The sequence below is a fragment of the Gracilinanus agilis genome, chromosome 6 (genome assembly GCF_016433145.1).
Source record: "Gracilinanus agilis isolate LMUSP501 chromosome 6, AgileGrace, whole genome shotgun sequence".
Classification (NCBI taxonomy): Eukaryota; Metazoa; Chordata; class Mammalia; order Didelphimorphia; family Didelphidae; genus Gracilinanus; species Gracilinanus agilis.
In genome coordinates, this window is record NC_058135.1 from 296370238 (window position 1) to 296382984 (window position 12747).

Consider the following 12747-nt stretch of genomic DNA (forward strand, 5'->3'; position numbering starts at 1 on the left):
AATGGAAAACCCCTCTGGGGCAAGCCTGGCCAAGAGAATCCCAGGAAGAGTCAGCCCAGCTCAGCCTGCCCCTGGAGATGCTCCCCCTCCCACACGATGTCCCTGTCCCCCGTCCCCCCCATTGGGAGCTCCTTGAGGACAGAATCTGGGGACGCCTGGTATAGCGGATGTTCAATGAATGTTGACTGACTGACTGACTGACTGATCGTTCCGCAGCTCGGGCTCTCCATTTCCCCCACTCGAAGATCTGGTGTCCGCGGGTCAGAGACCCCCCCCCCAGGCGGGCCAGGACTACACTTCCCGGCAGGCTTCCCGCCCGCATCCTTGCTCCTCCCCTCCCCGCGAGGCGTCGATTGGTTGCCTGGCAACGCGGGTGTCCCGGAAGTGGCGCTAGTGGGGCGGGGTGGGGCGGGACTTCCGGAGCCGGCCAGGGTTGCATCAGCTCTTAAAGCTCTGAGGCTGAGTGGCCAGAGGGGATCCCATCGTGAAGCCGCGAGTGGGGCCGGAGACGAGCTCGGGCCATGGCGCATGCCGCTGGGGGCGAACAAGGTGCGCGGGGTCGGGGGGAGCCGGCCGGGCAAGGGCTGGGTCTTCCGGCTGGCTGGGGGGTGACAGCAGGGACGGCGCGGGGAGCCCCTCTCCCCCTCCCCCGGCTGCCTGGGGGTCACAGCAGCTCGGCGGGCAGCACATTTCCCGCTCCCCCGGCTGGGTGTGTGCCGGGTCCATGAGCCCAGCCCCATTTCACTGATGGGGACACTGAGGCCCGGCCAGGCACCCAGCGGGCAGGCGGGAGGAGAGGAGGAGCGAGGGTAGAGGCGGCTCTGGGCTCTGCTTCCCCTCCTGCCGGCCGAGATCGCGGAGGGGGCGCAGGCGGGCCCGGGGAAGCCCCCACCCCACCCCCACCCCGGGTCTCCAATAAGTTCCCGCCCTCCCGGGCCTCGGCTTACCCGGCTGGACAATGGAGGCTGTCCATCCTCTGGGGGGCGAGAGGCGGGGCTGGGATTGGGCTACTCGCTTCTGGCCTGGGGTCTCCCCGGGGTTCTGAGACTTCTGGGTGAAGGAGGCAGGGAGGGCCCTTGGGGTGGGACCTGGCGGGGTGCTGCTGCTGAGGGGAAGGCCAGCCCCAGCCCCCCAGATCCTGCCCCTGACGGGCTCTGGGGTTCACCCTCGTTTGAGTCCAGCGCCTGGAATGGGGAGCCAGAGACAGCGGGGGTCAGAGAGAGCCCGGACCCGAATTTGGGGTGGATCCTGGGTCAGGGCACCTCCCGGCCCTTGGCTCACGGGTGGGGGTGGGTCTGGGCGCCTATCTATGGATGGAACCACCCTGGACGAGCTCCTTGACGTTGGGGGAGCCTCAGTTTCCCCATCTGTAAAAGGTGTCACTGTGCTTCCGGCCCCTTCCAGCTTTCACCCCCATCCTGGCTCTGTCCCGAGAGTGGGATCCCCTGAAGCATCCCTTGTGTGCCAGAGCCATAAGAGGAGTCGGGGAGGCTTCCTGGAGGAGGTGGCCCTTAGGTTGATGAAGAGGTGGGCTGAGGGCAGGGCAGGGCTCTGAATGCCACACGGAGGTGTGGAGCTCCCACTGTGCAGGGAAGCCAGGAGACCGGATTCCTGGGTCAGGAAGGGTGGGGGTGTGGGTGGAGGCAGAGGAGATGAGGGCATCATTCAGGGCGGCTGCTGAGGGGGTGCCCCTGGCAGGCTGGCTGGAGAGGGCCTGGGCTCCTCAGAGTGGCATAACAGCCATGCCCAGGAGGGGAGAACCTGGCCCAGCTCTGTGGACCGAGGCCCTGGCAGGGCGGGCAAGTTACCCAGAGCTGCCAGGCTGGTGACGGGCCGGCAGGGTAAGAGGGGCGTTGGGCTTCCCTTGGCCCTGCTGCCAGTTCTTTATTTGGAGTCACGGGAGTGTGCCTGGGGCAGAAGGGGATCAGGAGGCTGGTGCATGCCCTCTGCAGCGGGGGCACCTTCATGGGCACTGCCCCGTGGTTGTAGGAGAGACAGACTGGGCAGGGCTGGCACACAGGGATCCAGGCTGTCCGCTGAGAGCCATCCTCAGGAGCGGCTTCATCTGTGAAATGGGCCACCGCCTGGCAGGTGGTTGGGCTCTAGAAAGGGCTTGTTCCTTCCTTTCCTCTGGCCCAGCAGGCCATAGGGAGCCGGGGTGTGGCGGCCCCCCTCGGTCCCCTGCCTTCCCTCCATCCGTAGGTGGGACACAGATATCGGCCCAGGGCTCCCCCCCCCCCCAGCTGGGGGCTCCACTAGGGCATGGACCGGCCTTTGGCTCTCCCCAGGCCCCCCCCATCCCCCACAGCAGGCACTGAATCAGTGTTGACTGCGGAGCTTAGTGGGGGATGGACTGAGGAGGGGAAACTGAGGCAGCCCCTCCGCCCAGCAGTTACTGCAGCAGCCCAGGGGTGCACATGTGAGGGTGGAGAAGGTAGACGCCCTAGAGGAGGTCTCAGGGGGGACTCTGGATTTGTGGGTGTCGGGAGGCCGAGGCCGGCCATGAAGCAGGATGCCTGGAGCATCGGAGGAGGAGCTGGAAGATCAGCTCGAGGCCCCTGGGGTGGTCCTGAGGCTGGGTTGAAATCCTGGGGGGCCTCCAGGGGGAAGGAGGCTGGGGAGGAGCCGACAGAGGGAACAACCTTCTTCCCCTCCCAAACCTCAGAGCCCGTTCCTAAGCGGTATGGGGGGGAGGGGGTGCGAGTGTGTCTACACCCCCGACTGCACACTTCCGGCACCCGCGCGGCTCCTCGCTAAATAGAGCTCCTTCTTTGGGAGCAGAAGGGCCTGGCTGGGTGGGGGGCGCTGGGGGAGGCGGCTGGGCTGCCCCTCAGGCTGGCCGTGCTGGATCACGTGGTTCCCGGGGCAGCAGCTACTCCCTCCTGGGCCCGGCACTGGGCTGGTATAGACCCGGCCCGGAGTTCCTGGGCAGGCCGGGGGGCTTGGCCGGGATCCCCTGGGGGTCCTGCGCCTCCGGGGTGGGCCCGCTCCGGGACGTGGGGGTCCCTGCCGGGGTTCTCGGTTTGTCCTTTCGAAGGGCCGCTCCCAGGCTCTCGGCTTCTCCCCAGGAGGGTCGAGTCCTGCCCCGGAGCGCCCCGAGGGGGACCAGCAGCTCCCAGCCGTGGGGATTGGCCAGCAGTCAGGGCCGCTGGTTGCCCCCGCGGGGGGAGTCCCACTAGTGCTGCCACCCAGGCGAGCTCCCTGCAGACCCTGAGAGAGCCGGTCCTGGCCGTGGGGCCAAGGGCAGCCCCACCCCTGGCCCTGCTCGGGCTCCGTCCCCAGGAAGGCGGCCCCTGCAGCCCGGAGCTTGGCTAAGTTGGCGCGTGTCCCGCGTGCCAGGGAGAACGGAGACGGGCAGAAGGCGGTCGTAGGCCTCCAGGAGCTCCGGGCCGACGGGGTTCACCAGAGAACCCCCACCGCGTGGGCTCGGCCTGGACGGGGCCAGCAAAGACTTCCGTGGAAGGAAAGACCTCTGGAAAGGCGGCCACGTCGCCCAGGCGGGGGTTCCTTTTATGGGGTGGAGGATGACCGCTGGGGAAGGTCATTTGGGGGCACCCTCGGGGGTGGCCTCGGGCTCTCGTTCTGCCCACCGCCTGGCCAGAGGCCGGCCCTCCTCGGCCTCTCCCACAGCCTGCGCGTCTGGAGAAGACGGAAGAAACGCTCTGAGTGATGCGCGGTCCAGCCTGTGGTCCCCGGCGGGCCGCTGAAGCTTCTGTGCGTATGGAGGGCACGTGGATGCCAAGGCAGGGCCCGCCCCGCGGTGCCAGGGAGCCTGATGGGCCCTGAGCTGGGCAGCGCCCCCCAGGACCCCCAGGGATGGACCTTCAGCACCAGGAGGGAGCCCGGGAGCCGCCGCCTGTCGGAGCCGCGTCTTGGGGGGTCTCCGGTGGAACCGAGCTGCGGGGTGTCTCCTTCCCGACTCAGGAAACACAGACGGACAGACAGATGCAGAGGGAAGACTCGCTCCGCCTCCTTGCAGGGTCTCACCAGGCACAGATTTTGGGTCATTTTTCAGGCTTGTCCTCCCTTGGCCGGGATACTGGACTGTTTCCTCACTAGCTCGTTGGCGGAGGGGGAAACCGAGGCCAGCGGAGTGGAGTGACTTGCCCAGGATCATGCAGCATGTCTGTGTCTGAGGCTGGATTGGGGCTCAGGAAGAGGAGCCTGGCCCCCCCCCGCCCTCCCCCAGGCCTCTGCATTCTTCCTGGAAGAGCCACCGGACCTTCCCTCACTGCCCTCCTCGGCCAGACCAGGCCGGACCAGGCCGGACCAGCCCCCTCTTCAGCCGGACCAGGCCAGACCAGGCCCCTCTTCAGCCGGACCAGGCCAGACCCAGGCCCTCTTTGGCCAGACCAGGCCGGACCAGCCCCCTCTTCGGCCGGATGAGGCCGGAGCAGCTCCTCTTTGGCCAGACCAGGCTGGACCAGCCCCCTCTTCGGCCGGATGAGGCCGGAGCAGCCCCTCTTTGGCCAGACTAGCCGGACCAGGCCGGACCAGGCCCTCTTTGGCCTCTCCCGGGCAGGATCTGGCCTTCCGGAGCAGGGGAAGGGCTGTGGGCCTCGGCTGACTCTTGTCCCTCCCTCTGTGTTCGCAGCTCCCGACTACGGGTGGATTCTGAGCCTTAGGGAGGACGAGGCCAGGGCGCAGGCCTTGGACGAGCACCTCAGCACCCGCAGCTACCTGCAGGGCCACACCTTCTCGCAGGCCGACGTGGAGGCGTTCAGGCAGTTCTCGCGCCCGCCCGGGGAGCGGCACGTGCACGCGGCCCGCTGGTTCAGGCACATAGGCGCCCTGGCCGGCGGGAGCCCTGGCCAGCCAAGTGAGTAGCGCCTCCGAGCGGGGGAGCGGGCGAGGCCGAGGGCGCCGCCGGCCGTGTCTCTGGTCTGTGCCCGGCCCCAGGGCCGTCCGTGCAGGCGAGACCAGGGGCCCCAGAGACGGCACAGCGTCGGGCCGGAGAGGGGGCAGGATCCAGTCTGGCCTCAGTCACTTCCTAGCCGGGTGACCCTGGGCAAGTCACTTCACCCCCACGGCCCGGCTCTTCCTGCTCTTCTGTCTTACAATTGATCCTGGGACAGAAGGAAAAGGAGGAGATGGGGTGGAGAGACTCGCACCCACTCCCCAGCTCTGCTGCCAGGGAGGACCAGCCCTTGGGTAGATGTCCCAGGGCGATGGGGGCACAAAGATGGGGCTTTGGGCCGCCTCGGACCCGGCCAGATCCTGCCCCTGACATCTAGCGGTTCTGAATCGGGCACTTCGATGGCGACTAGCGCAGAGACGGGCCAACCTCACGCTTGGTGCCACGCACGGGGGTGGGCAGAGCGACGGAGACCTTCCGGCTGACTTGAGGTTCGGGAGGTCGGAGCCCCGGATCCGCAGGTGATTCTCCCGCCCGAAGGTGGGGGGTCGATCCTTCAGCGCCGAGATACGGCCAGCCGTGTCCCCCCGTGTGACCGGAGGAGTGGCCGCTGCCCGGGCCTCGGCTTCCTCACGTGGGAAAGGGAAGGGTCCGCTCCCGAGGCCTTCTGCGCGCTGGCCACGCTTTCCCACAAACAGGCGGCCTGGTGGCCTGCGGCGCCCAGACCTGGGCCCTGGGGGGCAGCCTCTGAGATGTTCTCGGCATGCCCCGGGGCCACTCCTCATCGCCTCGTCCGCACACCCCTAGGACCGCGGCCGTCTGTGGTCAGGATCTCTCTGCTTGGGTCTCGGGTGCCCCCTGGCACCCCCCGGCGCCCGGCCGTGACGGGGCAGGCTTTGGTAGGGGCGCGTGGCTCTCCCGCCATAAGGCTGACACGCCTCGCCCCGGGTGGGGCGGGCAGCTGCGAGCGTCCCAAGCCGGCCTGGCCGGCCTCGGTGTCTAATGAGGCCCTGCCGGCAGGAAGCCCCTTTCATCTCGGGGCATCGGAACCTCCCAGGGAGAGCGCGGCAGCCTGGCATCGGGGCTCGTTAAGCCTTTGAAGGCTTGGCACGAAAGCCCATAAATCACTTTGACCTGTTAAACGAGGCCGCTCCAGACTTAATTAGAGGTTCACGTCGGCGCCTGGGGACGGAGGCCATGTTGGGGGCCAGCCTCAGTGTCCTGCCCCCCACGAGCGTCGTAGCTACGAGGCCCATGGCAAGGGTGGCCGGCGTGGGCAGCGGTGCCCAGCGCTCCTGTGAAACCCCGTTTTACATGCTCCAGAGGAGGCCTTTGGGCAGACAAGGACCCCTCGGTCAGGCGCTCGATCCGTCTGCGGTTCTGCCTGATGCATCATCTGCGAGGAGGAGGCCGGACGATGTCTGGCCTCCTGGACTTCCCCAGCCAGGCCTCCCGCTGTGCCCAGCCCTACCCCTTGGGCTTGCTGCCATCCGGCCCCATCGTGGGCAGAACGAGGAGTCCCCCATGGAGGCTCCCTGTGCAGATTAGTCACGTGGGGTGCCCGGCAGGCTTCACGGTGCCCTTCCGGAAGGAGCTGGGCAGTGAGTGGGCAGTCGGGACGCCGGGCAGTCTCGGTCAGCTGCCATTTCATCATTGTTCAGCCGTTCCAGCTGTGGCCGACTTTGTGACCTCGTTTGGAGCAGCGTGCCCTTTCCTCCTCCGGCTCATTTTACAGATGAGGAAACTGAGGCAAACAGAGGAGAGTGACTTGGCCAGGGCCACCCAGCCAGCAAGCATCTGAGGCTGCCTTTGACCACACTCCAGCCTGGGGCTCCATCCCGGTGGCCTGCCATAGGCTGGTGCTCACTGGGTCATCTCACGCCCACTCAGAACCTGCCGGCGCCACGGGGCGAGGACGGCGTCCCAGGCGTCTCTGAAGCCCGGAGCTGGCAAGAAGTGATTTAATAGCGTGTCTCAGAAGTGACTCCTTGGCAGGCAGCAGGCCTGGCATCGGAGGTCCAGGAAGCAAGAAGGGAGGAACCATGCATGGAGCAGGCAAGGAGGAGAGAAGGAGAGCCGCCAGGGCCTCTGCCCCGGCCGGACAGCCCGAGCCTCTGCCCCTGCCAGGCAGTCCCTCCGTCACTTCATCGCTCCGTTGCTCCGTTGCCAGCTGAGACAGAGAAGGGCTCGGTGGCTTTGGGTCCAGTCTCTGGAGATTCCCCACATGGAGGTGAGGGCTCAGGCCGCCCTGCAGCTAGAAGGGAGACCTGGGTCTGAATCCCTCCTCGGACACTGGTTTTTGGGGGACCCCAGCCTCCTCCAGAGCCTCAGTTTACCCTTAGTTCATAGACGGGGAATCCGCTGCGCCCCTTATTTTGACTGCAGTCTAAAGTTGTCCTCTCACTGGTCAGGAGAAGCCAGCCGGGGCCTCCGGGGCTGGGGAAGCTGGTTCCGATTAGGCCACAAGTGGTCCGTCTGTGGTCATCCAGATCAGCGGTCTCCGGCCTGCGTGGCTGCAGGGATGTGGAGAGTGTCCTCCCCGCCCCCGGGCTTTCTTACAAACTTCCCAAAGGGCAGGGAGGGATGTGGGGACGAGCGCCCGTAGTGAAGGGGCTTCTGCCCAAAAGGTGGGCACGACGCTGCTCGCTACTGGTTGGTTATATTCAAGGCTTTGTGGGCTTTGGGGTCATTTAGTCATGTGCAGCCCTCGGTGGCCCTTGTTTGGGTTTTCTTGGCAGAGATCCGGAGCGGTGGGCCGTTTCCTTTTCCAGATGAGGAAACTGAGGCCAACAGGGTGAAGTGACTTGTCCAGGGTCACACAGCTAGGCAGTATCTGAGGAAGCAGAGTCTTCCTGACTCTGGTCAGTGCTCTGCCCACTGCACCGCCCAGCTGCCCTATTCATGAAAGAAACTGAAGCGAAATTCAGTAAACTTAATGGAAGAAGCGGCGCCCCTTTACCAGTTCTGCTTTCTGTCTTTATGGTTCTGGTTGATCAAGGAGACCCGAGTTCAAGTCCATCCTCTGACTCATGTGAGAGTGGGGGGCCCCCTTGGGAGGCCTCTCTGGGCCCTGAGCTCCCAGCTCTCGGCCGGCCTTGGTGCCCCCAGCTATGCTCTAAGAGGAATTGTCAGACCCGCCTCCTGGATCCGATTCTGCATGAAATCTGGGTTCTGCCGGGCCATAGGAGAGCCACATTGAGGCCCAGACCCTGGTGAGGGTTCAGAGGGGGAGAGTCATGGCTCAGGCAACAGCCCGGGGCGTGCCTCATTTGCCCGGGACTCGGATATCTTTGCCAGGAGGCTGCCTGCTCTTGTGGAAGGAATGGGAGGCGGGTACCCAGAGGGCCTCAGGCCTGCCAGAGGAGATGAGAATTTGACCTCCTTCCTAAAAGGCCCCCTTACATTTGTGTTGTGGGGAGCCCCTGGGGAAGGGGGAGCCCTTTGGGGCAGAGGGACCCCCTCAGGAAAGGGGGAGCCCCTGGGGAAGGGGAGCCGCTCAGGAGAGGGCTGACTCTTGCTGACATAGTTCTCGCCTCCTTTTCAGGTAAGGGCCGGCGTACCCAGCCTCCGTGGTTTCCTCCAGAGGGCACCGAGCCTTGTAAACTCCGCCTTTATAACAGCCTCACTCGCAGCAAGGTGAGCAAGTACCTGGGGAGGGGGCTGGCAGCCGGGGGGAGATGGGCAGGAGCTCCCCTTCTCGGGGCCTTTTCCTCGGGGCTTGGTGGTGAGGATTTCTGAGATGCCCTCGGAGGTTCTCTCCTTTGTGGTGTCCGAGGGTGAGGGAGGCACCGACCCTCTTCTGAGCTGTGGGCAGAAGCCTGCCTGTGGCACAACCCAGCTGGGCCGGAAGGACCCTGAGTGGGAAGCTGCGGTTAGTGGGTCAGAGCCCTGGCATTTGCCTGGCATGCGCAAGGTGCTGGGTGCTCGGCTAAGCTGAAGGGACAAAGAAAGGCATAGCCAGATCCGCCTGGGGGGCGTGGAGGGTGGGGGGTGGTCTCATTGGCTAGAGGCCGAGATCTCCTCTGAGTCCTGGGAGAAGCTGGGAGGTCCATGAAAGGCCAGGAGCTGAGAGGGGGCCCTGGGGAGTACCCGGCCCGCTGTGGCCCTTGGGACTTGGGCAGCTACCGAGCGGGTCCCCACCTCGGGAACTTGAGCTGCACGTGTGGTGGGAAAGGCCTGCCGGGCCTCCTCGCCTGCCCCCACCTGGGCTCCGGGCCGGTCTCTGCCCCAGGGTCTCTGCCCCATGGTCAGGTTGGGCTGGGATGGCTCCTTCTCTTGGGGGCACCATCCGTGTCCTATAGGCCGTGGGGGCTCCTCAGGCTCGGCCTTAACCCTCTGGGAAGGAGCCCCCCTTGGCTCCAGAGGCAGCTCGAAGTTCCTTTCCTGTAAAGCTAAGAGGGTCCCATCTGGTCCCCTGGGAGCTGCGGGCAGCCCCATACGGCCTGAGGGTGTGTCCCGGCACCCCAGGGACCTCCTGACCCTCTTCTCTTCCCTCCTAATGAAGGACGAGTTCGTGCCTCAGCAGGGGCGGAAGGTGACCTGGTACTGCTGTGGACCCACCGTGTATGATGCCTCCCACATGGGCCACGCCAGGTAGGGCCCCTCGCTCGCCCTTGGATGGAAAGTGCCCGGCACGAGCCCAGAGAGGCACCCAGTGGGAGGTGGGAAGAGCAGCTCCCGGGGGTGGGGGGCAGCCTGAAAGGCCCCCCCCACCCCGCCTGGGAGCCCGGGAAGAGGTCCGGCTGGCAGATGTGTGGGTGGCGGGAGGGCTGCACCGCCTCGGCCGAATTCTCCAAAGGCCAAACCTCGCCGCCGCCTCGTCTGCCCCGCCAGGTCCTACATCTCCTTCGACATCCTGCGGCGCGTGCTCAGGGATTACTTCCAGTTCGACGTCTTCTACTGCATGAATATCACAGACGTGGATGACAAGGTGAGGCGCAGAGCAGCATCGGGCAGGGGTGGGCCGAGCTGAGGCGCTCCTCCCAGGCCTCCCTGGCGGATGGCTCTGGACCCCCCGAGCCGGCCAGGCAGGAGGACTGGACAGAGACGGCCACAGAAGGAAATGCAGACCGGAGAGGGGAGGCCGGGTGGTGGGGCACCCGTGGGGCAGCTGACCCCTTCTTTGTACGGTGGAGGGGCGGGAGGGGAGCAGCAAAGGACAGAGCAGGCCTTGGACTGGACCGCCTGCTCGGCTCCCCGTCTTCTCTGCCAGCTTGGGGGGATCAGAAAGGGGGCCCCATGTCGGAGGCCGGGAGAGCCCGTCCCAGGCTGCCGTCTTGCAGGTAATGATGCTCAGGCCGGGGGTGCTCCGTGCCCTGCAGCAGGCGCCGGGGGCAGGTCCTGAGATGTGCCAGGCGGCGTGGTGAGGGCAGGCACCCGGGGGACAACGTGGCACGGCTCCTGCCCGGGCACAGTGCAGGGGCCTGGCTTGGGCGCCCTGTGGTCGGCAGCCGGGTTCGCAGCCAGAGGGAGGCACCTCCGCGGACCATGGCAGGTCTTCTTCTCCGCAGATCATCAAGAGGGCCCGGCAGAACTACCTCTTCGAGCAGTATCGGGAGAAGAAGCCGCCAGCCGCCCAGCTCCTCCAAGACGTGGAGAGCGCCCTGAAGGTGCGTCCCCGGCCTCGCCCTGGGCACCCCCAGTGGGCACCCCCAAGGAAGCCCACGGGCTCTGGGGGACATCGCTGGGGCCTCCCGGGGGGATGGCGGCCCATCCGGGCCCGAACCTCCTCCCAGCAGCGAGCCGGCGTCCTTGTCCAGGCGGCCCTGTTCCACGGGAGCCCCCCTCCTGGAAGGTGTTGCGGGCCTCGGGTCCCCCTTAAACACACCATCGAGGGGAACCTTGAACTTGGGCTCCGTCCCCTCCTAAGGGCAGGGGTACAGAGCGGGGCCCATCCCACCCCCGTCTCTCACCATGTTCCTGGGGACCCGGGCCAGGAAGCTGAGGGGTTCTGCCTGCCAGAGATGCCGGGACCCCTGGGGAAGGGGCCGGAGCCCCTGACGGGGGGCTTCACGAGGGTCTTCCTCCCTTTCTTGTAGCCTTTTTCCCTCCAATTAAATGCGACCACCGACCCCGATAAAAAGCAGATGCTGGAACGCATCCGGGACGCCGTGCAGCTGGCTGTAGAGCCCCTGGCCGATTCGGTGCAAAGAAACGCCTCGAAAGATGAGATCAGCACCCGCGTGGAGGTGGGCCTGGGGGGAGTCAAAAGGTGGGGAGCCGGACCCCTGCTCTGGGGGCTCCCCGTTGTTGCTGTGGGGGTCAAGACGAGCCCCATGTAATTGGGCTCTTCCCCATCACCAGCCAGCCTTGCTCCCTCTGCCCTCTCTGCCCCATTTCCCATCTCCATGCTTTTGTACAGGCTGCCCCCAGGGCCGGAGATGCCGTCCTTTCTGGCCTCTGCCACTGGCTCAGGAGTTCCCGGCCCCCCCCCCCTCCCCTGCCTGTCTTGCGCTTTGTTCCTGGCCCCTGTTGGGGCTCCCACTTGGCTTCCTGGCACCGATTCCTGAGAGGAAACTCCCCCACGAGCGCGCACAGGGCCACACTGAGCAGAGCGTCTCCCCACAGGCGTTGCTGGAGAAGGCCAGGGACCCGCTGGCTGAGTGGCTCGACTCGCGCCTGGGCTCGCAGGTGACCGACAACTCCATCTTCTCGGAGCTCCCCCAGGCCTGGGAAGCAGAATTCCACCGAGACATGGAGGCCCTGAACGTGAGTGGGGAGGTGTCCGCTGGCGCTCCTGCAGCTGGGCAGAGCAGGCCCTCCCGGGAGTCAATCGCGGATAAGCCTGGCGCCGTGGGAGGAGCCCCGGAAGGCTTCCTGTAGAAGGGGGAGTTGTAACTGGTGCCCAAAGGCGGAGATGAGGAGGGGAGCTCCGGGCGGGGGCACAATGACAGAAAATGCCCGGAGGTGGAGGTGGAGGGGAGGCCGCAGGATGGGGGTTGGGGCAGAGCACAGGCCTAGACAATTGTGTCCTCGACCCCAGAGGCTGTGACTGAGCGGGGCAGGCCGGGGTCGAGTCGGGGCTCTGCCCTGAGCCTCACAGCGGCCCTGGGAGGGAGGTACGGTTGGGGAAACTGAGGCAGGTAAGTTTACCCAGCCGGGAAGCATCTGAGGCAGCATTTGAATTCAGGTTTCCCCAGGCCCAGCCCTGTGGCTCCACCATTTGCCTCTCTGTAAGCAGCACCCTAAAGGCCCACCTTCCCCGGCCTCACCGTGATGGGGGCAGCCGGCTCGGTGTGGCACGACCCTGCGGGCAAAGATTCCCTCCTTGTGGGGGGGTCTGAGCACGGCACAGAGGTGGCAGCCTCCAGGGATGGTGTCCCACCATGAGTCGTCTCCGCGGGCACTCCCGCCGCGGGCACTCCCGCCGCGGGCACTCTCCCTCTGTGCACACTCTCCCGCCGCGGGCACTGCCCTGTGTGACGGCGGCTCCGGCAGCAGCGCCTCACCGCGTTGTCTCTCGTGGCCGGCAGGTGCTTCCTCCGGACGTCCTGACCCGCGTCAGCGAGTACGTGCCCGAGATCGTGAGCTTCGTGGAGAAGATCGTGGCCAATGGCTATGGGTAAGGGGGGCTTGTCTGAGTCCTTCTGGAGCTGGCCTCCCCCTCCCCCTCCTTCCTCCCATGGTCCTCCCCTCCCCCTCCCCCCCAGACCTCCTGGTTCTCTTCCTCCGGCCCCAGAGGCTCCCTCTGGCTCATGGGGAGGGGGCGGGCGCCCAGGCAGAGGGAGCCCCCTCTGAGGACGTGGGGGGCTGGGGGGAGGGCGCCGGGTCGGGGACAGAGGCTTGGGGGTTTTCCGGGTCCCGCTCCTTGCTTCCGGGGGGCCTCGTGCCAGTCACCCCCTTTCTCGGGCCCCGTGGGGGTTTGTTGGGAGGCTTCCTTGGCCGCCCCGGGG

General features: G+C 66.4%; 1 protein-coding gene across 2 annotated transcripts in view; it reads left to right on the top strand.

Moving 5' to 3' along the window:
* The first annotated feature begins 480 nt into the window (after positions 1–480).
* CARS1 (cysteinyl-tRNA synthetase 1) overlaps positions 481–12747 on the top strand; it is a 34752-nt gene continuing 22485 nt past the window's right edge. Inside the window, exons 1-9 of one of the 2 annotated variants that reach the window (XM_044680625.1) lie at positions 481–549; positions 4595–4819; positions 8400–8491; positions 9360–9448; positions 9689–9785; positions 10366–10464; positions 10894–11043; positions 11423–11563; positions 12328–12416. In XM_044680625.1, coding sequence (XP_044536560.1) covers positions 522–549; positions 4595–4819; positions 8400–8491; positions 9360–9448; positions 9689–9785; positions 10366–10464; positions 10894–11043; positions 11423–11563; positions 12328–12416 — 1010 coding nt within the window. In that variant the 5' untranslated portion in view covers positions 481–521. The remainder of the gene's footprint in view (positions 550–4594; positions 4820–8399; positions 8492–9359; positions 9449–9688; positions 9786–10365; positions 10465–10893; positions 11044–11422; positions 11564–12327; positions 12417–12747) is intronic. The other variant, XM_044680626.1, reaches the window with a different exon arrangement.